This window comes from Mytilus galloprovincialis, chromosome 1 (assembly GCF_965363235.1).
Source record: "Mytilus galloprovincialis chromosome 1, xbMytGall1.hap1.1, whole genome shotgun sequence".
NCBI classification, from domain to species: domain Eukaryota; kingdom Metazoa; phylum Mollusca; class Bivalvia; order Mytilida; family Mytilidae; genus Mytilus; species Mytilus galloprovincialis.
The window spans coordinates 37,370,847-37,397,127 of record NC_134838.1 but is presented as its reverse complement, the minus strand read 5'-3'; the positions used below and the strand labels follow the sequence as shown (position 1 = coordinate 37,397,127).

The following is a 26,281-nucleotide window of genomic DNA, read 5'->3' as shown; positions in this document are numbered from 1 at the left end:
ATAAAGATTAGATGTAAAATGCCTAATGTATCATATTCCATTACCATGTGAAAATTATATTGCCTAATCTAATAGGATTGTTCTCTTTGATTTTGTTCGCAAAAAGTACCAATTTTTCGATGTGTTACATTATCATGCATAATCATTTCAATAAGCGTTGAAGACTGCATCTGCAGGCTTCTAAACTGAGCCGAATTGGAGAATTTACTAAATAGTCTAGTGTTATGATAAGTATTTTTGTTATGTATGAGTAGAATTTATTGTAACTATGTATCTATATTGTTTGTTTCTATACTGAATTATGTTCTTCTCATTCTATATCACGGTATATGTTCTTATTTGATCTTATATGCTTCTTGACTGATATTAAATCAGAGTTGAACTGGTGTGTTAATGTTGTCGTTATCATATTCGTATTCAAATTTACTTTGTGATTGACAAAGAATTATATAAAAGTTAAACTGATTTACCTGGTTTATGGTAGAAGAAATGAAAATTATAACGCCTACAGTACGGAGCTGTTCTCAAACATGAATGACAGGTTTTAACCCTTTCTCCAATCAGATTCATTTCCGGTCAACGTGCTGTCATGAAAGTTTATACACGAATTTCACAATAAAACAAATAGAATGGTAAGAATAATAAGTGAAAAGTATTTTTCACTGTTGTTTATGAAACACATACATATAAAAGTATACCAATAAGCTATGTTCCAAGGAATATTTTCAAGTTTATTGGATTTATTCCCAAAAAAACCGAGACCAGATGGCAATACACTTTTAAACTGTCAACCACAGGTATTTGGGGCATGGACCCCCCTTTTTTTGGACCTCACTAAAAAAGAAATTGTTTGGTGTTTTTTATTTATTTTCAATTTTCTACAATGTATAAACATATATCAAGTCTCAACAATCCATTGCTAGTCGATTGCAATAACTTTTTTACTATCCATACGAGCCCCAAGTGAAAAAAGAAGAAGGTAATTACCTTCGATGACTGACCTACTTTCACTTTGGAGGATCAGGTCAGGAAATCGATAAAAATTTCATATAAAAACTCACTTACTTTCCATAAAAAGTACATCCTTAGATTCCTGAGATATTTTTCTCGACGTTTAAATAGGTCACATGGTGATCTGCAGAGGTTTTGTGTCTTGTTTTACTGATTTTGTTCTACAATTGTCGTCCGTTTGAACCTCGATTCACGGAAGTGAAAATACAGCGCCATCTGCGTGGTCTTTTGCTATGTTTCTATAACTCCGTTTGACTAAACTGCTTTCCTGTTAACTGTTTTTTTTAATTTTTAAAAGACCGGCAAAAATACTTTTTTCGAATATCTCTTACCTTTTCTTATAGCTACATTGCATTTGGAACCAATCTGTAAAACTGGTAACCAAAAACAGGAAAGCAGTTTAGTCAAACGGAGTTATAGAAACATAGCGAAAGACCACGCAGATGGCGATGTATTTTCACTTCCGTGAATCGAGGTTCAAACGGACGACAATTGTAGAACAAAACCAGTAAAACAAGACACAAAACCTCCGCAGATCACCATGTGACCTATTTAAACGTCGAGAAAAATATCTCAGGAATCTAAGGATGTACTTTTTATGAAAAGTAAGTGAGTTTTTATATGAAATTTTTATCGATTTCCTGACCTGATCCTCCAAAGTGAAAGTAGGTCAGTCATCAAAGGTAATTACCTTCTTCTTTTTTCACTTGGGGCTCGTATGGATAGTAAAAAAGTTATTGCAATCGACTAGCAATGGATTGTTGAGACTTGATATATGTTCATACATTGTAGAAAATTTAAAATAAATAAAAAAACACCAAACAATTTCTATTTTAGTGAGGTCCAAAAAAGGGGGGTCTATGCCCCAAATACCTGTGCTGTCAACCTGCTGGGTCCGTTCACAGGGGCTTGTTTAGTGGGTCAGACGAGGTTTTACTGTCAATTCACGTTAGACCCCTTTCACGTTCGCACCCTTTTATTGGTATTGACTCAGAGATGCAACTAATCGTCGGACCTGTCGGACCTAAGGGGCAGAATTTATGCAGGTCCGGCAAAACTAGTTGCTCTGCAGGACCTGATGGCCGGCAATATTTTAGTCTGCTTGGGTCAGCCAAAACTGATTTCCCTGTCGGTCCCAGCAGAGTATTTTGTTTATAAAATTGTGATTTTACAACCACGTTGCATGATTAGATAGAACAACATGCAAGGCTTCGATTACATAATAGAAATCGGGAGTTCAAACTGTTTTAATGATAAATATTATAACCTGACACAACTTCCAAATATCCCCCCAAAAAATAAACCTTTTGCAGTATAAATTTCTGTTTTGAAATGGTAAGTTTTGACATCTCAATTTATTGAAATATTTATATCAAACGCAGTTGATTAGTTGTAACAGAGAATACACACCATTGGCTTGAAAAATGATGTAACTTTGACCCCTAGCAGAGTTCCAAAAATATATAAGTCACTGAATATTCATATTATATTTCAGATCGTCTGTTGTTTTGATGTCAAAAATTGTTTTATTTTTTAAACTTTTCTTTCAAATTAGTTTTAATCCATAAAAAAATTAAAAACATTGCCTGACTGTACCTTAAGTTGAATATCTATATCCAAATTCAATTAATTAAAGCTGTAATCCATGATCACAAATTGAATGCTTTGTTTACAATTGTTGAAAGCCATGTGCTTTTTGGCGGGAAAATTCGGGAAACCCCTTAACAGAAAACAGTTACATTTCATTGTTATTTATAAACAGTAAGAATTTCATTTTTATTACCTGCTAACATTTATTCATGAAAAATAAAAAAATTCTTGAGGTGAAACTGATAATACTTTTTATACTCTACATCTACTAAAGGGATGGTAAAATGGAAAAAAAGGGGGGGGCTGGTTTTTTTTCATAATATTACAAAAATAGATAATTTTGAGTGAAAATATAGGTCTGGCAGAAATGTGATGGGTCTGGCAAAACTTGGTACCCTGAAGGCCCCAATGTCTGACAGGAAAAAAAAACTGTTTGCATCTCTGTTGACTATTGTCTTTAACTTAGTCTTAGTCAGATATATAGTGGGAAAATAAATGGGGTATGTGATTTAACTCAAAAAAGTGCTATATGTACATACTAAGCATAAAGAACAAAAGCCAGAGATTCTATACACTCAACGGCCACATACTCCAACAAGTTCAGAGCAACCCATACCTAGGAGAGCAGATATCAGAAGACCTGAAGTGGAGCACGCACATAACTAACGTTGCTAAAATGGCAAATTCAACCTTGGGCTTCCTCAGAAAAAATTTACGATACTGACCACAGGAATGTAAGAAAACTTCTTACATTTCTCTAGTAAGATCAACAATGGAATATGCATCAATAGCAGTCTCCTCACGCTGAACTGCTAAATCTACAGGCCCGCAGCTCAATTTTTGAAAATTTTTAGTTAGATTCTGTTGGCCTGTAGGTCTGATTTTTACAGGCCCGAGAGCAATTTTACTAGCCTGGGCTGCCTGGGCTGCCACTCGTCGTGAAGACTGCAACAGTATGGGACCCCTACAGTATAGCAGACTCAAACAAGCTAGAACAAATACAAAGACAAGCAGCACGCTTTATCACAGGCGACTATAGAACTAGAGAAGATGGCTGCATAACAAACATGCTTACAAAATTAGAGCTACAGGAATTACAATTGAGATGCACAAGCCAAAAACTTATATTTTTGTACAAGGTGGTTGAGGGGCTGGTACCTGCTATTGATCCAGACGACTTCCTCAAATCAGCAAGACCAAAATGAACCATCACAGCTAAAATGTTTGACAACTATCAAGCCACAAACATAGTTGGAAAGCAAGTGAGGAACAATACCAGGTGTTTTGACATTCCTACCAGTAAAACACCACAACATTCAAATTTATTCTTTGTGTCCACAATTGTAAATTGGAACCATCTAGAAGACACTATTGTTCGCGCAACGAGTGTAGAGAGCTTTAAATCTGCTCTCGCGAAACGTCAGTAAATCGACGGTGCCTTCACTCCCGTTGTATAAAAGCCAGAATTGGTATCTACGACGTACCCATACAGATACAGATAGTTTTTAATTGTTTCAAAATTAGGAGTCATCTAATAAAGTGAAATACTGAATAGGTTTACTTAGTTTAAAGGGTTTTATTAGGCCTAATGAACTGCAAAAAAGACAGCAAAGGTCAGAAAAAAGTCAGAGATGTGTTTTAAATAAAAATAATTTAATTTTGGATGCAACACGTCTTATGATTGGCTGACAGTGTTGCGTCTATCAACTAATGGTCATAATTTTGTCATGAGACTGTGACGTCATGAATGTTTGTCATGTTTTACTTTAATAAAATTATAAGTAATGACTGTAATATTTGTTCTGTCTGGGCCAAAATTAAAAAAGGGTTTGTTTACCATAGCCCGACCGACCCGATTGAAACCCTTCCTACTGTAAAGTTTGATTGACAAAAAATCGTAAAGTGTTTTTTGTTTTCATTTTTACGATTTCCGGATTTTTTTGGGTTCTTTTCCGTATCCGGTTGTCTTTTTCTCCTCCACTTCGGTCTTGGTCGTAAAGTTGCTTTGAATGTCAACCTGTGTATACTTGTGGTTTAAAGCACTAAACTGATTCGGATGTCCAGACATGGACGCTAACAACAATGTCCAATAGGCTATTTGCCAATTCCCGTAATTGACCCTGTAATAAGAGATCCCTTCTTTTAGTTGTCTCCCTTGTGAGGACATAAATTTTTATTTACAATGGAGAGCTAGCAGGAAAAGCAAATTTACCTGTGTGTAATGTGAGTAATCTTTAAGGTTTTCAAATCTTTTAATTACATTAATTTGTTGTCCAGCTAAATACTTTTGACATCAGAAATTATTTTTCATGAAAAATTAGTTAAACCGCAGATACATCACTTTCAATTCATCATGTTTTGCATTGGCAAAAGCCATTTTTGTCCGGTATGGAACCAGTCTACGATTGACAAAGGGAAGTAATTTGTTTAAAAAGTGTGTAATAACAGAATCAAAATGGTAATTGGCAAATGGACTATTGAAAAGAAAATTAGAAGCTATAAAGGGCCCGGATACAGTAAAAGCAAGCTGACCACCCAAGACTACAGAGCTCTCAACAGACTCCTTGAGAGATTTGACTACTCCTGTGGAAGCATTCTCTGTCCAGATGGTAATAATTGTCATATTTTTTATAAGTCTGAAAGGTGTCAGACTGTACTTTTATGAGAATACTATTTTTGTACATCTGTTACATTTTGTTTGGTCATTCTTTGTAAATGGAAATACAAATTTAAAGTAAGATAGTTGACTGTGTCACAGAATCACTAGACAGCATATTGAATTTAGGGCTTGAAAATATCCTGTGATGTAAAATTATTTTCCTGGCAGTGTAAAATATGTCAATTGTGTTTATGAATTGTGTAAATAGACCTAGAGATGCTTTTATATATTAATAAATATCAGTTTTTGAATATTTTTGTCTTTTACAGGAGACATTCTTCATGGAAAGATTTTTGTTTGGCTACAACTTGATTGCAGAAAACCTATAGAGTTTCCATACTATGCATCACAGATCAATAGAAATGACATTTGTTGTTACTGTTGCACACTTGAAACCTCTAAAGATAGACAATTGTCTGCCAAATACAGAATAGTGTTGCCAGTCTGTAATGCCTGTCTTCAGGCAGGCTGTGAAGTTCCAAAAAGAAATCCTATCAAATAAACACAGAGAAATCTCTTGATGTGCAATTTGCAAGAGTTCTATTCAGTTGGTTGTGTTGAAAATGTTATAACTATTCTTTTTAATTTTTATAATCTTAGTATTTACTGTGAATAGTTTAATACGGTTTTAAAATTGTAATTTTGCATTTTCTTCAAATATTCAAAAGAAAATACTGCTGCCATTATCAGAGAGGTTACATTTATCATGTACATGTCCAGAAATCAATATCTAGTAATTTATATACATGTACTACTATTTAAGTCCCTTTCAGTACTTACTGCTATATAAATAATATGTGGTATGAGTGTAAATGAGATAACTCTCCATCAAAGTCACCAAGTAGTATGGTCAAGAAATCAATTTGTGAAATTTTTAAACTGCTCATAAATCAGTATCTGGTCATTTTAATTTAATATTATATATATTTATATAGTTAATATATATGCAAAGACTCAGTGTCTGTCAGACAAGTATAAAACACTTCAAGTCATTTTCATTTTTAAGCAGTTAAGCTGCTTTATGCGAGCACCCTAGATTTATGTTCTATCCAATAAATGCTGAAATATGTGCCACTTTTATTATCTGGCTGGCTATCATGTTATTTATAACTAATTTGGCACTTTTTTCATACTTTTTATTTTGGAATATAAAAAATATTACCATAAAAACGTTAAATGATCGTCGATTTTCCCATAAGTTTTGAAGTTGCACATAGGAAGTAGTGCTCGATAGAAATCCTTCTACAGTTTATTACCTTCTGTGCTTTGGGCTAAGATGTCAAAGAACAATTGTATGAAATATTTGATCGTTGAAAATCTATAAAGATGAGTCGTTTACATTTCCCAGATGGCAAAAGTCGTAGGAATATTGTTTGTCATCGATACGTATTACATACGTCAGTAGTCTATTAATAAGCTGATATAAGTTGGCGCCAATTTCAAATTACATAGAAGACGAAATTTACGTACCTTTTAAATTGGGAGAATTCTGATGATACATAGGTACTTTATTATTAATCAATTTACTCGTTTTTTTGTGGGATTGAGATTATTTAAATCATCTTTATTCAGTAATCTTTAATGTATGCTCATTTGTTTTCTTGTTAATATTATTCCGATTTCTAGCAAATCACCTTCATGCTTGTCAAATTAAGTTGTTGTTATTGTAGTTTTCTGATTGGTCGATGTCAAGGTCATTTTAAGATTGTTTCGCTTTTGTGTACAATGTAACATAATGCTACACGTGCTTTGATTAAGCTCGATGTGGTTCAATAAATATTGTGATGTGTTTACAACTGTTTTCTTAAGGACAGCATAATTTAACTTCAAAGTCGCATATTTTGTAAAATATTAAGTCCGAATCTGTGACGCGTATCACACCGTAATTGTTTTTGATTTACAAGGACTTTTCGATTTCCGGTACAGAAAAATACGACTTTTTTATGTTTCTTTTTATAATTTTTCACATTTAAACACTCGTTAAGTGTTATTGAATCAATTCTATGCGGTTCCTTCAGCAACTTTATGCTGGTAAACGATTTCCCCATGAAAATAATAAGAAAAGAAATCGCATGATACGATAAAAAGGTAACGAGTCGACTAACGAGACTCGAGAAACGTTTAATATGTTTTCAACAAGTTGAAGTTAAACAAGTTTTTCATAATTCTTACTATTACAGTTATTGAAAGTTTAAATAAATGTTTTTTTTTTATTATGATATTAGTAATGGAAGACAGTTAAACCGTAATCAACATATTTTAATTCAGTTATAATTTGAGACGTAAAAAAAATCGACAGACAGTGAAAATGGGTAATGTGTCATAGAGACAATAACCAGATCTTAGAGCAGACAACAGTCGAAGGTTACCAATGGATCTTTAATGCAGGGAGAAACTCCTACACCCAAAAGATTGCTTTTGCTGGCCCCTTAACACAATAACCATGATAACAAAAATGTAAACTATTTCAACTAGTCACATGTTCAGGTGGAACTTTTAAACCAGAGGAAGAACAAAGTAACTACAATGTAGTTAATAAGTTCTGGAGAACTTTTCGGCTACCGGTAGTCAGTTCTTTCCGCCTGGGACTTTCCAACGTCGGAACAAAAGAGTATTTACAATAACTTGGACATCATACTAAAATCAGAAGTATACACAAGAAATTAATAAAATTTAAAAAAAAGTACAAAACAATTATGAAAAATAAATATGATATACAGCAACAATCACCGCATTAGTGGGTCCTCACTATGGACAGGTACATACAGAATGTGGAGGCTTAAACATCTTAACTGGCACAAAACTCTCCCCTAACATAGGACAGTGTATGTGTATAATCTCAGACATTGAATCTTTATAAATATAAATTGGAAATAACTTTTGAAAGTGGTAGGATTGCATAACATAAACATTACTGTACAAGCATTATTTGATACTTTAGAAATAGCTGAGAACAATGCCTGAGATAAATATTTTGACTAATTCTTTACACTATTCATCTGAACGTGGCCAAGTTTGCCTTTGGGTTTTTGATTAACTGCCTATAGCACCCTTTGGTGCTTTGATTAGATATTCAGGGGCGGATGCAGGAATTTTCGAAAGGGGGGGTGCTAACCCAGGCTAACCCAGGGCAAAGGGGGGGTGCAAAACATATGTCCCGATACAAATGCATTGATCGGCAAAAATAAAGGGGGGGTGCGCACCCCCGGAACCCCCCCCTGGATCCGCCACTGATATTTGTCAGAGGTTTTTATACGACCGCAAATTTTGAAAAAATTTTCGTCGTATATTGCTATCACGTTGGCGTCTGCGTCGTCGTCGTCGTCGTCGTCGTCGTCCGGCGTCCGAATACTTTTAGTTTTCGCACTCTAACTTTAGTAAAAGTGAATGGAAATCTATGAAATTTTAACACAAGGTTTATGACCACAAAAGGAAGGTTGGTATTGATTTTGGGAGTTTTGGTCCCAACATTTTAGGAATTAGGGGCCAAAAAGGGCCCAAATAAGCATTTTCTTGGTTTTCGCACTATAACTTTAGTAAAAGTGAATGGAAATCTATGAAATTTTAACACAAGGTTTATGACCACAAAAGGAAGGTTGGGATTGATTTTGGGAGTTTTGGTCTCAACAGTTTAGGAATTAGGGGCCAAAAAAGGGCCCAAATAAGCATTATTCTTGGTTTTCGCACAATAACATTAGTTTAAGTAAATAGAAATCAATGAAATTTAAACACAATGTTAATGACTACAAAAGGAAGGTTGGTATTGATTTTGGGAGTTGAGGTCCCAACAGTTTAGGAATTAGGGGCCAAAAAGGGACCCAAATAAGCATTTTTCTTGGTTTTTGCACCATAACGTTAGTATAAGTAAATAGAAATCTATGAAATTTAAACACAAGGTTTATGACCATAAAAGAAAGGTTGGGTTTGATTTTGGGAGTTTTGGTCCCAACATAATAAGGGGCCCAAAGGGTCCAAAATTAAACTTTTGTTTGATTTCATCAAAATTGAATAATTGGGGTTCTTTGATATGCTGAATCTAACTGTCATGACTGTGTATGTAGATTCTTAACTTTTGGTCCCGTTTTCAAATTGGTCTACATTAAGGTCCAAAGGGTCCAAAATTAAACTTAGTTTGATTTTGACAAAAAATGAATCAGTTAGGTTCTTTGATATGCTGAATCTAAAAATGTACTTAGATTCTTGATTATTGGCCCAGTTTTCAAGTTGGTCCAAATCGGGGTCCAAAATTAAACTTTGTTTGATTTCATCAAAAATTGAATAAATGGGGTTCTTTGATATACCAAATCTAACTGTGTATGTAGATTCTTCATTTTTGGTCCTGTTTTCAAATTGGTCTACTCTAAAGTCCAAAGGGTCCAAAATTAAACTTAGTCTGATTTTAACAAAAATTGAAATCTTGAAGTTCTTTGATATGCTGAATCCAAAAATGTACTTAGATTTTTTATTATGGGCCCAGTTTTCAAGTTGGTCCAAATCAGGATCTAAAATTATTATATTAAGTATTGTGCAATAGCAAGTCTTTTCAATTGCACAGTATTGCGCAATGGCAAGAAATATCTAATTGCACAATATTGTGAAATAGCAAATTTTTTTTTAATTAGAGTTATCTTTCTTTGTCCAGAATAGTAAGCAAGAAATATCTAATTGCAAAATATTGTGCAATAGCAAGATTTTTTTTTAATTGGAGTTATCTTTCTTTGTCCAGAATCAACTTAAATCTTTGTTATATACAATATACAATGTATATTCACTTTTTACTACCAACTGATAAATTAAAATAATCTTTACCATTCAGTGATAACAAGCAGTTTTTTTACATCTTAATATTTTATGATGTATTTAAATGAGTAGTTATTGTTGCAAACTCCATTAGAAATTTTAATTGAGATTAGTTTTGGAATAAGGGAAAGGGGGATGTGATTAAAAAAAATGGGTTCAATTTTTCTCATTTGAAATTTCATAAATAAAAATGAAAATTTCTTCAAACATTTTTTTGAGAGGATTAATATTCAACAGCATAGTGAATTGCTCTAAGAGAAACAAAATTTTAAGTTCATTAGAACACATTCATTCTGTGTCAGAAACCTATGCTGTGTCAACTATTTAATCACAATCCAAATTTAGAGCTGAATCCAGCTTGAATGTTGTGTCCATACTTGCCCTAACCGTTCAGGGTTCAACCTCTGCGGTCGTATAAAGCTACGCCCTGCGGAGCATCTGGTTAAAATGTTTTACAACTCTGAAACTGTTCTTGTTATTACTGCTGCATGTACTAAGTTTTGTAATGTTGTATTACTTGTCAGACATAAATGCAAATTTCTTGATTATTTGATTAAGTTTGAAATAAATTTATTTACATATTAAAATTCTTGTTAAATTGCATGGAGGCACAGGTACAATACATCTGACACAACAATGCTTTAATACTACCAATACCATACACAGGAAACATGTATCCCACATTCCTCAGAGAAAGTTTAAACTGCACTTTCAGAAAAATTGATCACAGTTATATAACTAAAAAATCACCAATAAGAACAGAGACAACTTCTTTTACTGAGTTTATTATTAAATAGTCCATTTATATTTAAAAAAAAAAAAAAACCTACCTACCGACCCAATCTTTTTTCTGGCACTCGGGCTATGGCAAACCAACATTTTTTTAAATGTGGTCCTACAAATCCTTGGTCTTTTCTCGAAATAACATAAAAAATGTGGTGCACACTGTAACACAACCCGCTACACATTCAGTGTGCACCACATTTTTGATGTTATTTCTTCATAGACAGAACAAATATTACAGTTTCTGAAATAAACAAATTTCCCAATTTCAATAAAAATAATGCATTTTACCCAATAAATACGGTAGAGGTAGTTTTGAAAAAAAGACAACAATACCACTATACAAAGCAATCTTAGTCATATAGAAAAGTGTCATCCTTCAAGCTTAACTTTTGAGTCCACAAACAAGAAACTCAGTAGATTACTGTGCGGTATTTGGCACAACTTTTTGGAATTTTTGGTCCTCAATGCCCTTCAACTTTGTACTTGTTAAGTTTTATTACTATTTTGATCTGAGCGTCACTGAATAGTCTTATGTAAACAAAACGCGTGTCTAGCGTAATATATTGAAAGCATGGTACCTTTGATAACAATTTACACCACTGGGTCGATGCCACAGCACTTCAGTGTTGACATGATTGTCAATTATATGGTCCATTTTATAGTAACATAGATTACCTCAGCCGTATTTTGCACACCTTTTTGGAATTTTGGGTTCTCCTCAACTTTGTACTTGCTTGGCTTTATAAATTATTTTGATCTGAGCATCACTGAGGAGTCTTATGTCGACGAAGCTCACATCTGGCGTATTAAATTTTAAGCATGGTACTTTTGATTGATAACTATTTTGAATTTTTAGTTGGATTCTGTTGGCCATGGCTTGTAGAGAAGAATTTAGCAAATCCAGTAGTGTAGTTGAATTGTCTGGATTCTGTTCTCTTTACTGCTTCAATCTTAAATGACTTCAGGAAACAACTTATCTCATCATCTTTCAAAAGGTGTTCTAAATTTCACTTTGTCATGAATTGTAAATGTACAATGTTATATATCTGGCATGGATAGCATCACTGCATATTTGCTTAAAGTAGAAATTAACATTGTGAAACCCTTGGCTATATACAACATGAGTAACCATGATTTTCAAAAACTCAGAGGTTTAGATGAAGAATTGGCATGAATACATTTGTACAGGTGTAATACCGCCATTGATTTTCCCCTATTAGTCTTTGTTAAATTTGCACTTTTCAAAAAATTTGCAGAATTTATCTTTGTTCTAATAAAGAAATACTTGGTATGAGTAAAGTTTTATTTCGTCCAGTTCTATGTTTCTTTTCTTCCTGTGTACAAGCTGTAGTAACCATGTAACCTCAAGTTTCTAAAATATTCTATAGAAACACCAAATAAAAAGATAATGGTGCTTTGAAAAACCAAAGATGAATATCTATGACAGTTTTTTATACGACCGCAAAATTTGAAAAATTTTTCGTCGTATATTGCTATCACGTTGGCGTCGTCGTCTGCGTCGTCGTCGTCGTCGTCCGAATACTTTTCGTTTTCGCACTCTAACTTTAGTAAAAGTGAATAGAAATCTATGAAATTTTAACACAAGGTTTATGACCACAAAAGGAAGGTTGGGATTGATTTTGGGAGTTTTGGTCCCAACATTTTAGGAATTAGGGGCCAAAAAGGGCCCAAATAAGCATTTTCTTGGTTTTCGCACTATAACTTTAGTTGAAGTTAATAGAAATCTATGAAATTTTGACACAAGGTTTATGACCACAAAAGAAAGGTTGGGATTGATTTTGGGAGTTTTGGTTCCAACAGTTTAGGAATTAGGGGCCAAAAAAGGGCCCAAATAAGCATTATTCTTGGTTTTTGCACAATAACTTTAGTTTAAGTAAATAGGAATCAATGAAATTTAAACACAATGTTTATGACCACAAAAGGAAGGTTGGTATTGATTTTGGGAGTTTTGGTCCCAACAGTTTAGGAATAAAGGGCCCAAAGGGTCCAAAATTAAACTTTGTTTGATTTCATCAAAAATTGAATAATTGGGGTTCTTTGATATGCCGAATCTAACTGTGTATGTAGATTCTTAATTTTTGGTCCCGCTTTCAAATTGGTCTACATTAAGGTCCAAAGGGTCCAAAATTAAACTTAGTTTGATTTTAACAAAAATTGAATCCTTGGGGTTCTTTGATATGCTGAATCTAAAAATGTACTTAGATTTTTGATTATTGGCCCAGTTTTCAAGTTGGTCCAAATCGGGGTCCAAAATTAAACTTTGTTTGATTTCATCAAAAATTGAATAATTGGGGTTCTTTGATATGCCAAATCTAACTGTGTATGTAGATTCTTAATTTTTGGTCCCGTTTTAAAATTGGTCTACATTAAAGTCCAAAGGGTCCAAAATTAAACTAATTTTGATTTTAACAAAAATTGAATTCTTGGGCCTCTTTGATATGCTGAATCTAAACATGTACTTAGATTTTTGATTATGGGCCCAGTTTTCAAGTTGGTCCAAATCAGGATCCAAAATTATTATATTAAGTATTGTGCAATAGCAAGAAATTTTCAATTGCACAGTATTCAGCAATAGCAAGAAATCTTCAATTGTACAGTATTGTGCAATAGCAAGAAATCTTCAATTGCACAGTATTGTGCAATAGCAAATATTTTCAATTGCACAGTATTGCACAATAGCAAAAAATATCTAATTGCACAATATTGTGCAATAGCAAGAAATTCCAATTGGATTTCAATTGGAGTTATCTCTCTTTGTCCAGAATAGTAGTTGAATCAACTTAAATCATTGTTTTATACAATATACAATGTATTCACTTTTACTACCAATTGATAGATTAAAACAATCTTTACCATTCAGTAATAACAAGCACTTTTTTTACATTTTAATATTTTATGATGTATTTAAATGAGTAGTTATTGTTGCAAACTTCATTAGAAATTTGAATTGAGATCAGTTTTGAAATAAGGGAAAGGGGGATGTGAAAAAAAAATTGGGGGGTCAATTTTTTTCATTTCAGATTTCATAAATAAAAAGAAAATTTCTTCAAACATTTTTTTGAGAGGATTAATATTCAACAGCATAGTGAATTGTTTAAAGGCAAACATATTTTTTTTAAGTTCATTAGACCACATTCATTCTGTGTCAGAAACCTATGCTGTGTCAACTATTTAATCACAATCCAAATTTAGAGCTGAATCCAGCTTGAATGTTGTGTCCATACTTGCCCCAACCGTTCAGGGTTCAACCTCTGCGGTCGTATAAAGCTGCGCCCTGCGGAGCATCTGGTTTTTACTGCAATGAAATGCTTTTATAATTTCCTACAACTGTCAAGTTCAAGGGAATATTTTTTTTTCTATTTACAGAAGCCAATTTTATTACACGGACACGAGAGATCAATCACCTGTATTAAGTACAACAGAGAAGGTGACTTGATATTTTCAAGTGCTAAAGATAACCAGCCCAATGTATGGTACTCCCTAAATGGAGAGAGATTAGGATCATTCAGAGGACATAATGGTGCAGTGTGGAGTATTGATGTCAACTGTATCCTCAAATTATACTTCTGTTTAAGTCAAGAAGAATAGTAAAACACATGAATTATCATTAATCTTTGTAAATTTGGTCTTCATTTTGAGAGTACAGATTGGTAAATTTACATTTCTAACAAACCCAAAGTAATTTTTCTGTAAGTCATTTTACCATTGTAGTCTGACTGACTTATTAATGATAGTAACCTTTTGACAGTGAGACATCCCCATAGCCTTAGTTCAGTGTTAAATTGTATTATTACATTGGTTGCAATGAATTACGGTTGTAATAAATTACATTGATTTCCCATAGAAATAAAAACCGATAATTTCACGAAATAAACGTAGTTATTTCACTCCTCTGACATGTCTGTCGTCATACAACAGTAGGCGTTGTCAAGACGTTGTCGATTACGTTAGATCAAAACAAATTGTGAAGGCGTAGACAAAGATATAGTTCCTTACATTTTCTAATTTAATTTCATAAAATAAAAAGGCATTTGCCAATGTAATAAAAAGAATAACTAATCAAAGAATTCAAATATCATAAAATATTTGTGACCAAATAACACTGATAGTTAACTCATGTGTACTCGCGTACGTGAATTAAGGTGTTGTTTAATCACTTGTTGAATATTTTTCTCTGTTTAAATTCCTTGATTAGTTATTCTATAATCATCAAATTGATTGTTGCCTTAACATAAATCAGGGGATACAACAAAAGTTTTAACAGCATCAGCTGATAACACATGTAGAATATGGGATTGTGAAACAGGTAAGCTTTATCTAATATTACTAAAAAAGTAAGTAAATAAATTGAGTGATCGGTTGGTGCTTCACGCCACATTCAGCACTATTGCGCTATTTCATGGCTGTCATTTTTCATCTAACAGTTTCATAGACAAGCACTTATATTATTTGATTACTTTTAAATTAAAGCTGCCATAAAAATTTATTCATTTGACCTTGTAATATTTTGTATTGTCAGTCAGTCGTGGAGAAAAAAAAAATTTGAAAAAAATTAAACCTGTACGATAATTGCTGTGATAAGGAATTTCTATAAACATCATCAGTGTTATTCTTAATAAAGTATTTCCATTCTATTATTGCTCTGCAGATTTTTTTAAACACATTTATTCATTGTTTTTTTCCAGGAAAACAGTTAGCTAATATAGAAACCAAAACAGCTGTAAGAGCATGCAACTTTTCATTCAGTGGTCGATATATAATGTTTACAACAGACAAAACTATGGGACATCCATGTGAAATTTACATCTATGATGTGACAGATACTTGTAAGTTTCAGAATTTAAGAACTAAAAAAAAACCAACAAATTTCAAATTTACAAACAATATACTTTGGTCATTTATCTCAGTTGTTGACATTGATTGTTTTTAATACTTGTAATAGTTTATAGAAAGTATAAAAATCACTCAGTGTTGAAACTTTAAACTAAATTAATAAAATAAAAAATGAAGAATTCAACATGTGACAAGTTCTTAATGGTGTACAAAAAGTGAAGAAAGATAAATAAAGAAATTGAAAATGTTTAATTCCTTTGAAAAATAACCTTAGAATTTAGACAACAACTGAATATGGAGATCAAAATGTAAAAGTCAAAAGTATGTATAGCCTCAAATATTGTCCTTTTCTCAAATCTGTGTCCCATGACTCTAAAATATGAGACCCTTTTCTTTTGTAAGGTACTTTAGATTTTGAGTTATTAAATATAAACAGGAAGTCTCCAGTTGCTAATAAATTCAAAGAATTAGGATTTACAATATAGGTTTGCTACTGACAACTTAAATTGGGAAATTTAAAAGTGATGTGCTGTAATGATTTACACATGCATTTAGATTCAGCATTTTGTACTTTTGAAAATATAGGGAGGGTATTGTGTTATAAATAATAGAATGTGAATGCCTTGCAGTAAATTTTTTTTTAACAAAGTTGAATAAAAAGAATAATTTTTAAATATAAGTTGCTGAAAAATAACTTAATAATGAGGTAAATCTTATGAACTTGATTCAAATGTTCTCCTGTCAAAGGAGAGGGTTAAAGTAATCATTATTATAGAATCCCCTGGGTAAAATCAGGATTTAGTAACTGCTTACCATAAAAATTCTGCCCATAAAAAGGTATTAATATGTCAAATCTTGCAAGCTTGTGCAATATGATATAATGCTCTGAACAATATTCCTCCATGTTAGTGCAATAATCATATACATGTAGTACAACGCAATATATGTTAAATTGTGTTTATATTAAACACTTTATCATTAATTCCATGATTTTAGCTTCCCCAGTAATGGTTATACCTATGCCTGACAAGAAGATTACATCTGCTATGTGGGGACCTTATGAAGAATATATACTGACAGGACATGAGGATGGAGAAATCTGTCAATATGATTTCAAGGTACTTGTTACTCAAAAAGCTCAAAATTTATGAGTTTTGTGGCACATTTGTGGAAAATTTTCGCGCAAACGTAGGACAAATTAGCACAAACGTAGGATGAATAGCGTAAATGTAGGACTAATTTACCATTTACAAACCATTTGTGTTGTGAATTTATTGTTTGAAACCTTTATGCAAAGAAAATGGATGTGTGGGTGTAAAAGGCAATATTCCTACATAACAAAATTGTATTAAAGTTAAACATACTTTTTAACTTTATAGCAGTTGTTCCCCTTGACTATTGATACATTTTGCACTTAAGGTATTTTGTTTACTATTGATTGATAATGTGTACATTTTTTTCTTACTATCAATATTTTTTATTTCGCCAAAATTATTTCTATACTACATGTTCCTTGTCTATTATCATCATTTCCATTATTTCAGACTGGTGAAAAGAATGACAATTGTAGAATCCATACAAAGGCTATCAATGATATGCAGTATTCTGCTGATATGACAATGTTTATAGCAGCATCTAAAGATCACACAGCCAAGGTATGTTAGGGAGAAAAATGTATTCTATAAATAGCACAGCTTAATAAAAATCTGATGTACAGATCATTTTTTTTAAAGTGGGTATGGATTGGAAAAGATCAGCAGATCGTACAAATACCTTCATTTTTGAAGATCACAATCAGTGGAGGTGTACAAAACTGTTGAATCAGTTTTCAAAGTTTAATTCTGCTTTCACAATTGTTAAAAAAGAATTTTATTTAGAAATATGGAGAAGAGGTATGATTGGCAAAGAGACAACTATGCACCAGAGTTCAAATGAAGTGGATTTAAGCAGTTATAGGTCACTGTGCGGTCTTCAACAATGAGAAAACCATATAAAAAGCTCCAACATAAAAATTGTGAAACAGTTGTTCACCAAAGTGATAATCACACTTAATTTCTATATTTTATAACATACTGCATGACATGTACTCTAATACGTTATATTCATGTAAATATCAGAATATGTTTACTAAGCCTTTTCTTGCTAGTCAGGGAGTCAAACAAGGAGACAGTTTAAGTCCTACTTTATTTAATATATTTGTCGATGATATAGGAAAATACTTTGATACCAAATCAACTAGTGCAGTTAATTTACATGATCAAAAATTGAACCATTTATTGTATGCTGATGATTTGTTAATGATATCTGAATCTGCAACTGGTCTCCAGAACTGTCTTGATTCTTTGCAAAAATATAGTGCTGAATGGAAACTAGATGTGAACTTCAAGAAAACAAAAATTATAATTTTCTCTTAAAAAAAGTAAATAAAGAAAATTTCTTCTTTATTACAGTTCTAATGCTATCGAAATCGTTGATTATTATAAATATTTAGGAGTTGATTTTTTCATAGCTCTAGAAAATTTATACAGGTAGTGTCAAGCCTCTCAGATAAAGCTAAAAAAGCATATTTTGTGTTGCCTCTAAACTCCCATACATTGAAAACTTGTCTGTTAAAATTTGGCTCCAGCTTTTAAACTCTGTGATAATTCCTATTTTAACTTATGGATCAGAAGTATGGATATCAGAATTCAAACCAAATTTTGAAACATTAGACAAAAGTAAATTTGAAAAAACACAAAATTCCATATTTAAAAACATACTTGGGGTTCATGGAAAGTCTTCCAATCTAGCAGTGCGGTGTGGATTGGGTACATTACCTATTTGCATTAAATGTTATCAACTTGAATAAATACTATGTCCTTCTCAGTGATATTGTTGAACAGTCTGGTGGTCCACATGAAATTCTCAAGGCTGCTTTTGAAGTGGACAAAACTCTAATAAGTAGTGAAAATTCATGGTCTAATAAATTATCTGTATTATCAAAATATATTAGAATACCCTTAAACAATCATTGTAATATAAATTTCAAACAGAAACGAAGATTTCTACAAAAAAAAATTATATTTGAACTATCTAGAATAAAAGGTGGAAACTGTGGTAAACTTTTATTTTTATGCCCTTGCTGTAGTGGAGTTTTACTCTTGTCTGTCTGTACGTCTGTACGTCCCAAAATTGGTTTCCGTTCTCTAAATTTAGTTTTACTCAACCAAATGTTATGAAACTTATACACAATGCTTATTACCACAAAACACAAATCAAGTTTGAATTTTGGTGGCGTCACTTTTACCGTTCTAAAGTTATGCCCCTTTACAAATGGAAAAATTGCTAAATTTTTTGTTTCCGTTCTGTAACTTCAGTTTGCCTCAACCAAATGTTATGAAACTTATACACAATGCTTATTACCACTTAACACAGTTCAAATTTGAATTTTGGTGGGGTCACTTTTACCGTTCTAAAGTTATGGCCCTTTAAATTAAAAATTTTTCATTTTTTTTCTAAATTTATTCTTTTGTCCTTGAGGAAATGACATCTTAAGTAATATTGATAGACGGATGCCCAGTGATGACTTGAGATCTACATGACATGTTAGCACATATAGGGAACGACGAATGCCAAGTGACGCCCCTAACACATTCTATGTGATCCTGGATACTACTGTGCCTCATGATTACCTTCAGACCTCTAACTTAAGTTTGAGGATCCTCTATAACATAGTTTCTTTATGTGTTGCCCTTTAACCCTGGAACAGCTGGTGGCAAATCATACTCATCATAAACATGTACATGTATATACCACATGGGACCAATGCTAGTCTCTCGGCCAGTCTTTAGATGAAGAACCACAATTACTGACCATATAAAACCAGAACCAGACAAATGACTAAACCTAACGCAAGTACTTCGACAAATTGATAAGGCTGTTGATAACAAAGGCTTGATAAAGTTTCACTTTTATTAGCTCACCTGGCCTAAAAGGCCAAGTGAGCTTTTCTCATCACTTGGCGTCCGGCGTCGTCCGGCGTCGTCGTTAACTTTTACAAAAATCTTCTCCTCTGAAACTACTGGGCCAAATTAAACCAAACTTGGCCACAATCATCATTGGGGTATCTAGTTTAAAAAATGTGTCCGGTGACCCGGCCAACCATCCAAGATGGCCGCCATGGCTAAAAATAGAACATAGGGGTAAAATGCAGTTTTTGGCTTATAACTCAAAAACCAAAGCATTTAGAGCAAATCTGACAGGAGTAGAATTGTTAAACAGGTCAAGATCTATCTGCCCTGAAATTTATTATAGATAGAGATAAACAGTAAACAGCAATAATGTTCAGCAAAGTAAGATTTACAAATAAGTCAACATGACTGAAATGGTCAGTTGACCCCTTTAGGAGTTATTGCCCTTTATAGTCAATTTTTAACCATTTTTCGTAAATCTTAGTAATATTTTACAAAAATCTTCTCCTCTGAAACTACTGGGCCAAATTAATCCAAACTTGGCCACAATCATCTTTTGGGTTAGTAGTTTGAAAAATGTGTCCGGTGACCCGGCCATCAAACCAAGATGGCCGCCATGGCTAAAAATAGAACATGGGGTAAAATGCAGTTTTTGGCTTATAACTCAAAACCCAAAGCATTTAGAGCAAATCTGACATGGGGGTAAAATTGTTTATCAGTTCAAGATCTATCTGCCCTGAAATTTTCAGATGAATCGGACAGCCCGTTGTTGGGTTGCTGGCCCTGAATTAGTAATTTTAAGGAAATTTTGCTCTTTTTGGTTATTATCTTGAATATTATTATAGATAGAGATAAACTATAAACAGCAATAATGTTCAGCAAAGTAAGATTTACAAATAAGTCAACATGACTGAAATGGTCAGTTGACCCCTTTAGGAGTTATTGCCCTTTATAGTCAATTTTTAACCATTTTTCGTAAATCTTAGTAATCTTTTACAAAAATCTTCTCCTCTGAAACTACTTGGCCAAATTAATCCAAACTTGGCCACAATCATCTTTTGGGTTAGTAGTTTGAAAAATGTGTCCGGTGACCCGTCCATCCAACCAAGATGGCCGCCATGGCTAAAAATAGAACATGGGGTAAAATGCAGTTTTTGGCTTATAACTCAAAAACCAAAGCATTTAGAGCAAATCTGACATGGTGTAAAATTGTTTATCAGGTCAACATTTATCTGCTCTGAAATTTTTAGATGAATCGGACAACCCGTTGTTGGGTTGCTGACCCTGAATTGTTAGTTTTAAGGAAATTTTGCTGTTTTTGGTCATTATCTTGAATATTATTATTGATAGAGATAAACTGTAAACAACAATAATGTTCAGCAAAGTAAGATTTACAAATAAGTCAACATGACTGAAATGGTCAATTGACCCCCTTAGGAGTTATTGTTCTTTATAGTCAATTTTTAACAATTTTCATAAAATTTGTAAATTTTTACTAACATTTTCCACTGAAACTAATGGGCCAAGTTCATTATAGATAGAGATAATTTTAAGCAGCAAGAATGTTCAGTAAAGTAAGATGTACAAACACATCACCATCACCAAAACACAATTTTGTCATGAATCCATCTGCTTCCTTTAATATTCACATAGACCAAAGTGAGCGACACAGGCTCTTTAGAGCCTCTAGTTATAATATAAGTTTGCCCTTTGGGAGTCAGTATCTCAGCTGGGAAAATTTTGCTCCAGGCCCTGTCGACGACACTTGGTATAGTGGGTAGCCAAGCCCCGTGGACATGGACACTCCGCCAATCAACTGGAACGCAGAGGTTTCCAAAAAGGGGATGAAGCGATGCTTCATCTCGTAGCAGGGTGCTACGAAAAGGGGTTGAATTGACGGTGGAGAGATGAAAAGTAGTTAATTACTTGGGGATAAGAAGAGAAATAAACCAGTGGTGAAATTAGTAATGGTCATTTATTAATAAAACACCACTGGGTTGCTGAGAACTGTTCCCACATTCAGTGAAATATTGAAGGTGGTAGATTGGGGTGGATGGTGGGTGAAATTGAAAACTTATTCCTATAGAGTAAACGTCCTTTGTATTCAACAGCCAAATCAAAAGTGAGAAGCTGGCAGCCTGCAATTGTAACCTGAGAACCTAATCCCTGATATCAGACAGACCAAATTAGGCATGACCTTTGACCTTACAATGGAATCAACTGCCCCATTTCATGGAAGAAACCATTCCATCTGAATAAACAACACTTATACTCTCTGCATAAGTTTCAAATATTTTCTTTTTTGAAAATTGGAGTTATCTTTCTTTGTCCAGATGGTAGTTGAATCAACTACAACCAATGCTTCATACAATGCATTATTCAATTTTAGTTCCCACTGATAAATAAAAGCAATCTTTACCATTTAGTGCTTACAAGCACTTTGATTACTGTTCTAGGGTTATGGCCCTTTACAAATGAAAAAAAAAAATGCTGATTTTTCGTTTCCGTTCTTTAACTTGAGTTTAATCTGTCTCAACTAAATGTAATGAAATGTATATATAATTTTTACCACAAAACTCAGTTTAAGTTCAATTTTTGGAAATGTCACTTTTATGGTTCTTGAGTTATGACACTTTATAGCGTTATATGCTAGCGGGGGCATCATCTGTGTCCCTATGGACACATTCCCCATTTATTTAGTAAAATTTATACTGAATTTAAAAAACAAGAATACTTAAACTTTAATGTTCCTAAATATCTTAGAAAAAAACTCACCAAATTAAGCATAAGTGCACACTTATTAGCAATAGAACTGGTACAATATAGGTATGCAAGACCAATAATACCCTCTAATGAGAGATTTGTAAATTTTGCACAGGACAAATTGAAAATGAGATACATTTCTTGATTGAATGTCCTCAATATAACAAAATTAGATCTAAATATAAAATCAATGAAATAAATTCAAATAATTTGAAATCCCAATTCTGAAAAAGAACTAAAATCAATTTGTATGTATATTGAAGAAGCTCTTGATTTGAGAGACCACCATACTGTTTCGTCGGATAATAATTCTTTATAGCCGCTTGTGCATATACACATATATCTTATATAGGTGATTGTGTTTTTTAAGTAAAATTATGAAAACTTGGAATAATCATGCTGTATATATGTATGATATCATTATGAATTCTGAATGTAATGGTATCCATAAACCATATCTAGAAATTAATTATGACTTGTTGTTACATGGATCTTTATTTCATTTATAATAGATGTTGTTGTTGAATATATTATTGTCTGTATTTGGATCACACCTCTATTGTGCTCTTTCCAATAAAATATTGAATTGAATGAATTGAATTGAATTGAATAAATGAAAACTAGACACTTTTTAAAATAGTTCCTTTGTAGTTCACATGGATGCTCTCACACCTACATTTCTTGTCTTATTTTTATGAAACTTGGATCAAAGGTTTATACCAGTCTTGAGGATTTTTATGTGGCATAGGTTTATATTCCCATTCTTTGCTATATATTCCCTTTTTAACCCTTCCCCTGATAAAGTCAAAACAAGGTAGATTCTTGCAGTTAATTGTATAATTCAATTCTCAAAATTCTACAAGATTAATTATGACAGTAGGAGGATTCCATTATATATTACATATGTATCTTCATGTTTTCACAGTAGGAAGATTCCATTATATATTACATATGTATCTTCATGTTTTCACAGTAGGAAGATTCCATTATATATTACATATGTATCTTCATGTTTTCACAGTAGGAAGATTCCATTATATATTACATATGTATCTTCATGTTTTCACAGTAGGAGGAAACATTATGTCAAACTAATACTACAGAAATTGTTTTTTAACAATAACATTTCATTAGTTGGCTGGTAGAATTGCATAAAATTAGCCTAATCCAGATTGAATCAAATACTGTAAATTCAGAAATTATTGCGAGGTTTTCATTATTGCGAAAAATGCTACAGAGTTGTAAACGCAATAATTTAAACTCGCATTTTGAAATATTTTACATGAATTTATCATGATTTTGATGAAAATTGTAAAAATTAAAATCGCATTTAAGTAAAAAATGACAAAATAGCAATAATAAATGCACGCAATAATTTCTGAATTTACAGTAAGTGGATGTAAACACTAGAATTTAGAATTTAAACCTTTTGAAAATAGTATGAAGCATCTAAACTGTGGAATACTTTAATTTCTTCTTTAAATTTTAGGTTACATGATATTTAATTAACATAACGTTTATATATTTCAGTTGTTTGATACAAACAGTTTAGAACTTATAAAGACATATAAAACTGAGAGACCTGTAAATTCAGCATCTATTAGTCCTAACTTAGAACATGTGAGTAATATTTGTACAATTTTGAAATGAGGTTTGATATAAAAAAAGATCTTAAATTTAATGTGTAATTTAAATTGAGTATAGGTTTATTGGATTCCACTTGCATGCTTCCATGAAAACAGGGAAATAGGCCTGAATTTTATTGTGTGTGTTCTCCTTTGGAAAATTTTTTTGTATATCCAAAAACAAAACCTAGTTTTCAAAAACTTAAGGATGTTTGCTACTATGTTTCAAAATAACAAGCCTTTTAAAAGACTGTTGATAGTATATAAATAAAGGAACTGAAAAAGCAGAATAAAATGAAGGGTCTGTGTGCATGTTTTCGAGATGTATGCCATTGAAAATTTGGCGGGAAATAATTCTCTCTAGACTTTTCATACATATAACATTGGCACCCTTTTTCTTTAAGAAATTATGAAAAAATATCAAGGATTTTATAGCATTTTCAAATACGACTTTTTAAACTATATGTAATAAAATTATGAAAAGAAAAGTAGGGGTTAGCGGAATTTTCTTTTTAATGGCACTACATGGATAAAACCAGAGGATTCCGAATATCTGGCAAAAATTCAAATAGAAGAGGAGCGAACATCCTTAATGATAGCCATTCTCGCACCTATACTGACTTGTGACAAGTTTTGTCAGCCAGATATAATATAGCTCCAGTGTTTATCAAGAATTTTTTGTTTTGTTTTTCGTTGTAATTGTATGTCTGTTGAAACTTTGTAAAAAGATATGTATTAGTCATGGTAGCAGATATTTATAACCATGTTAAAAGAAAGGCTTCTGGTTTATACTGTTTTCAAGTATGAATTAAAAGAGATGTTTCCAATTTTTGCCTAAAATCATTACCAATAACAGACCTTGAAAAAAAATGATGAATACTCCTTGAATAGACCTGGAATTTCAATAGACAAAAAATATCATTACCCTGTTTAAAGAAAAGGAACTTACAATTTTGACCAAATATTATTGATATTATCATCAATGATGTCATTTAAGTAATTGGTACATGTACTATTTTAAGGTTGTTGTTGGTGGAGGTCAGGAAGCTTCCATGGTAACCACAACATCAACAAAAATAGGAAAGTTTGATGCAAGATTCTTCAGTTTAATATTTGAGGAAGAGTTTGGAAGAGTGAAAGGTCATTTTGGTCCCATTAATTGTGTTAGATATCATCCAGATGGTAAAAGGTATGTTATAACTGATAGTTTTATTAAATATTACCATACTTCAAGTCAGTTTTAGTTAACTGATAGTATTGAAATATTAACTCGAGTTAAGTTTAGAAATTCTTCTTCCTTCATCAAAGTTATATAAAAGTTTGCAATTATTATGTGTAAAAATAATGGATATAAGTTTTTATATACGCCAGACAAATAATATTCAACAATCAACAAATAGTTTCTGGTTTTAATGTGTGTAGAGAATGCTGGCTTTGATATATAAAAAAGTGCATGTAAGAAATGCATCTGTAAGTCTTCAATACTTTTGTATCATTGACTGTTAGGGACGACATCAAAAGATCGATGTAGGATAAAAAACTTAAATCAAATAGTTTGGGGGTGGGGGGGTCAACATTGCTGCAAGTTTTGTTAATAAAAAATCGATTTTACTTATATCCATATAGGTAAATCAATTTTTCTCAAATTAAGTTAAGATGGGGGGTGGGGGGGTCAGTGAAAAAACTATGTGAATTAAGTTTTTTATCCTACATTGAACTTTTGATGTCGTCCCTTAATAGTTGTCAGTTTGTTGGTAAGATTAAAGACATTAAATTAATATAGCTGCAATGGAGTGTTATTAAGGGGTAAAAGCAGAAAGTTTGATGGCATATCACTGCTAAGAAATTTCTCCTTTGTGCATTATTTACAGTGAATTTAGGGATAAGGGTGAATAAATTGTCGAAAAAAATTGAAAGTTTGCTTTACACTTCAAAACTGTTTGCACAAGAATTTTGACATGAATCTCCTTCTCCAATAAAAATGAAATAAAAAACATGAACCCTAAAAACAGTCATAATTGAAGGGATATATATATTAATCAATATTTTGATAAAGTTTTATTTTGTTTCAGTTACAGCAGTGGTGGAGAGGATGGTTATGTGAGGGTTCATTATTTTGACCCTAACTACTTTGATTTCAAATTGGACTACTAAAAGTGTTTAAAATTAGAAGAAATTATTGTGACTAGATACCTTCTGAATGGAAATGTGGACCTATGACAAAAATAAAATCTCAAAACGGA

The 26,281-nt window shown here is 32.4% G+C and overlaps 1 protein-coding gene across 1 annotated transcript; it reads left to right on the top strand.

Annotated features, from left to right (window-relative positions):
• Positions 1-513: 513 nt before the first annotated feature.
• Positions 514-26,281, top strand: LOC143073378 (eukaryotic translation initiation factor 3 subunit I-like). The gene is made up of 9 exons (XM_076248874.1): positions 514-632; positions 14,234-14,414; positions 15,108-15,173; positions 15,553-15,693; positions 16,697-16,818; positions 17,245-17,355; positions 23,944-24,033; positions 25,061-25,227; positions 26,111-26,281. Exons 1-9 carry the CDS (start codon positions 630-632, stop codon positions 26,190-26,192), a joined length of 963 nt encoding a protein of 320 aa, XP_076104989.1. The 5' UTR covers positions 514-629; the 3' UTR covers positions 26,193-26,281.

Bases quoted from the DNA above. Each gene is read 5' to 3' on its own strand.
- LOC143073378 (XM_076248874.1), top strand. The intron at 16,819-17,244 runs GTACTTGTTACT...CCATTATTTCAG, and splicing joins TCTGTCAATATGATTTCAAG to ACTGGTGAAAAGAATGACAA. The intron at 17,356-23,943 runs GTATGTTAGGGA...TATATATTTCAG, and splicing joins CTAAAGATCACACAGCCAAG to TTGTTTGATACAAACAGTTT.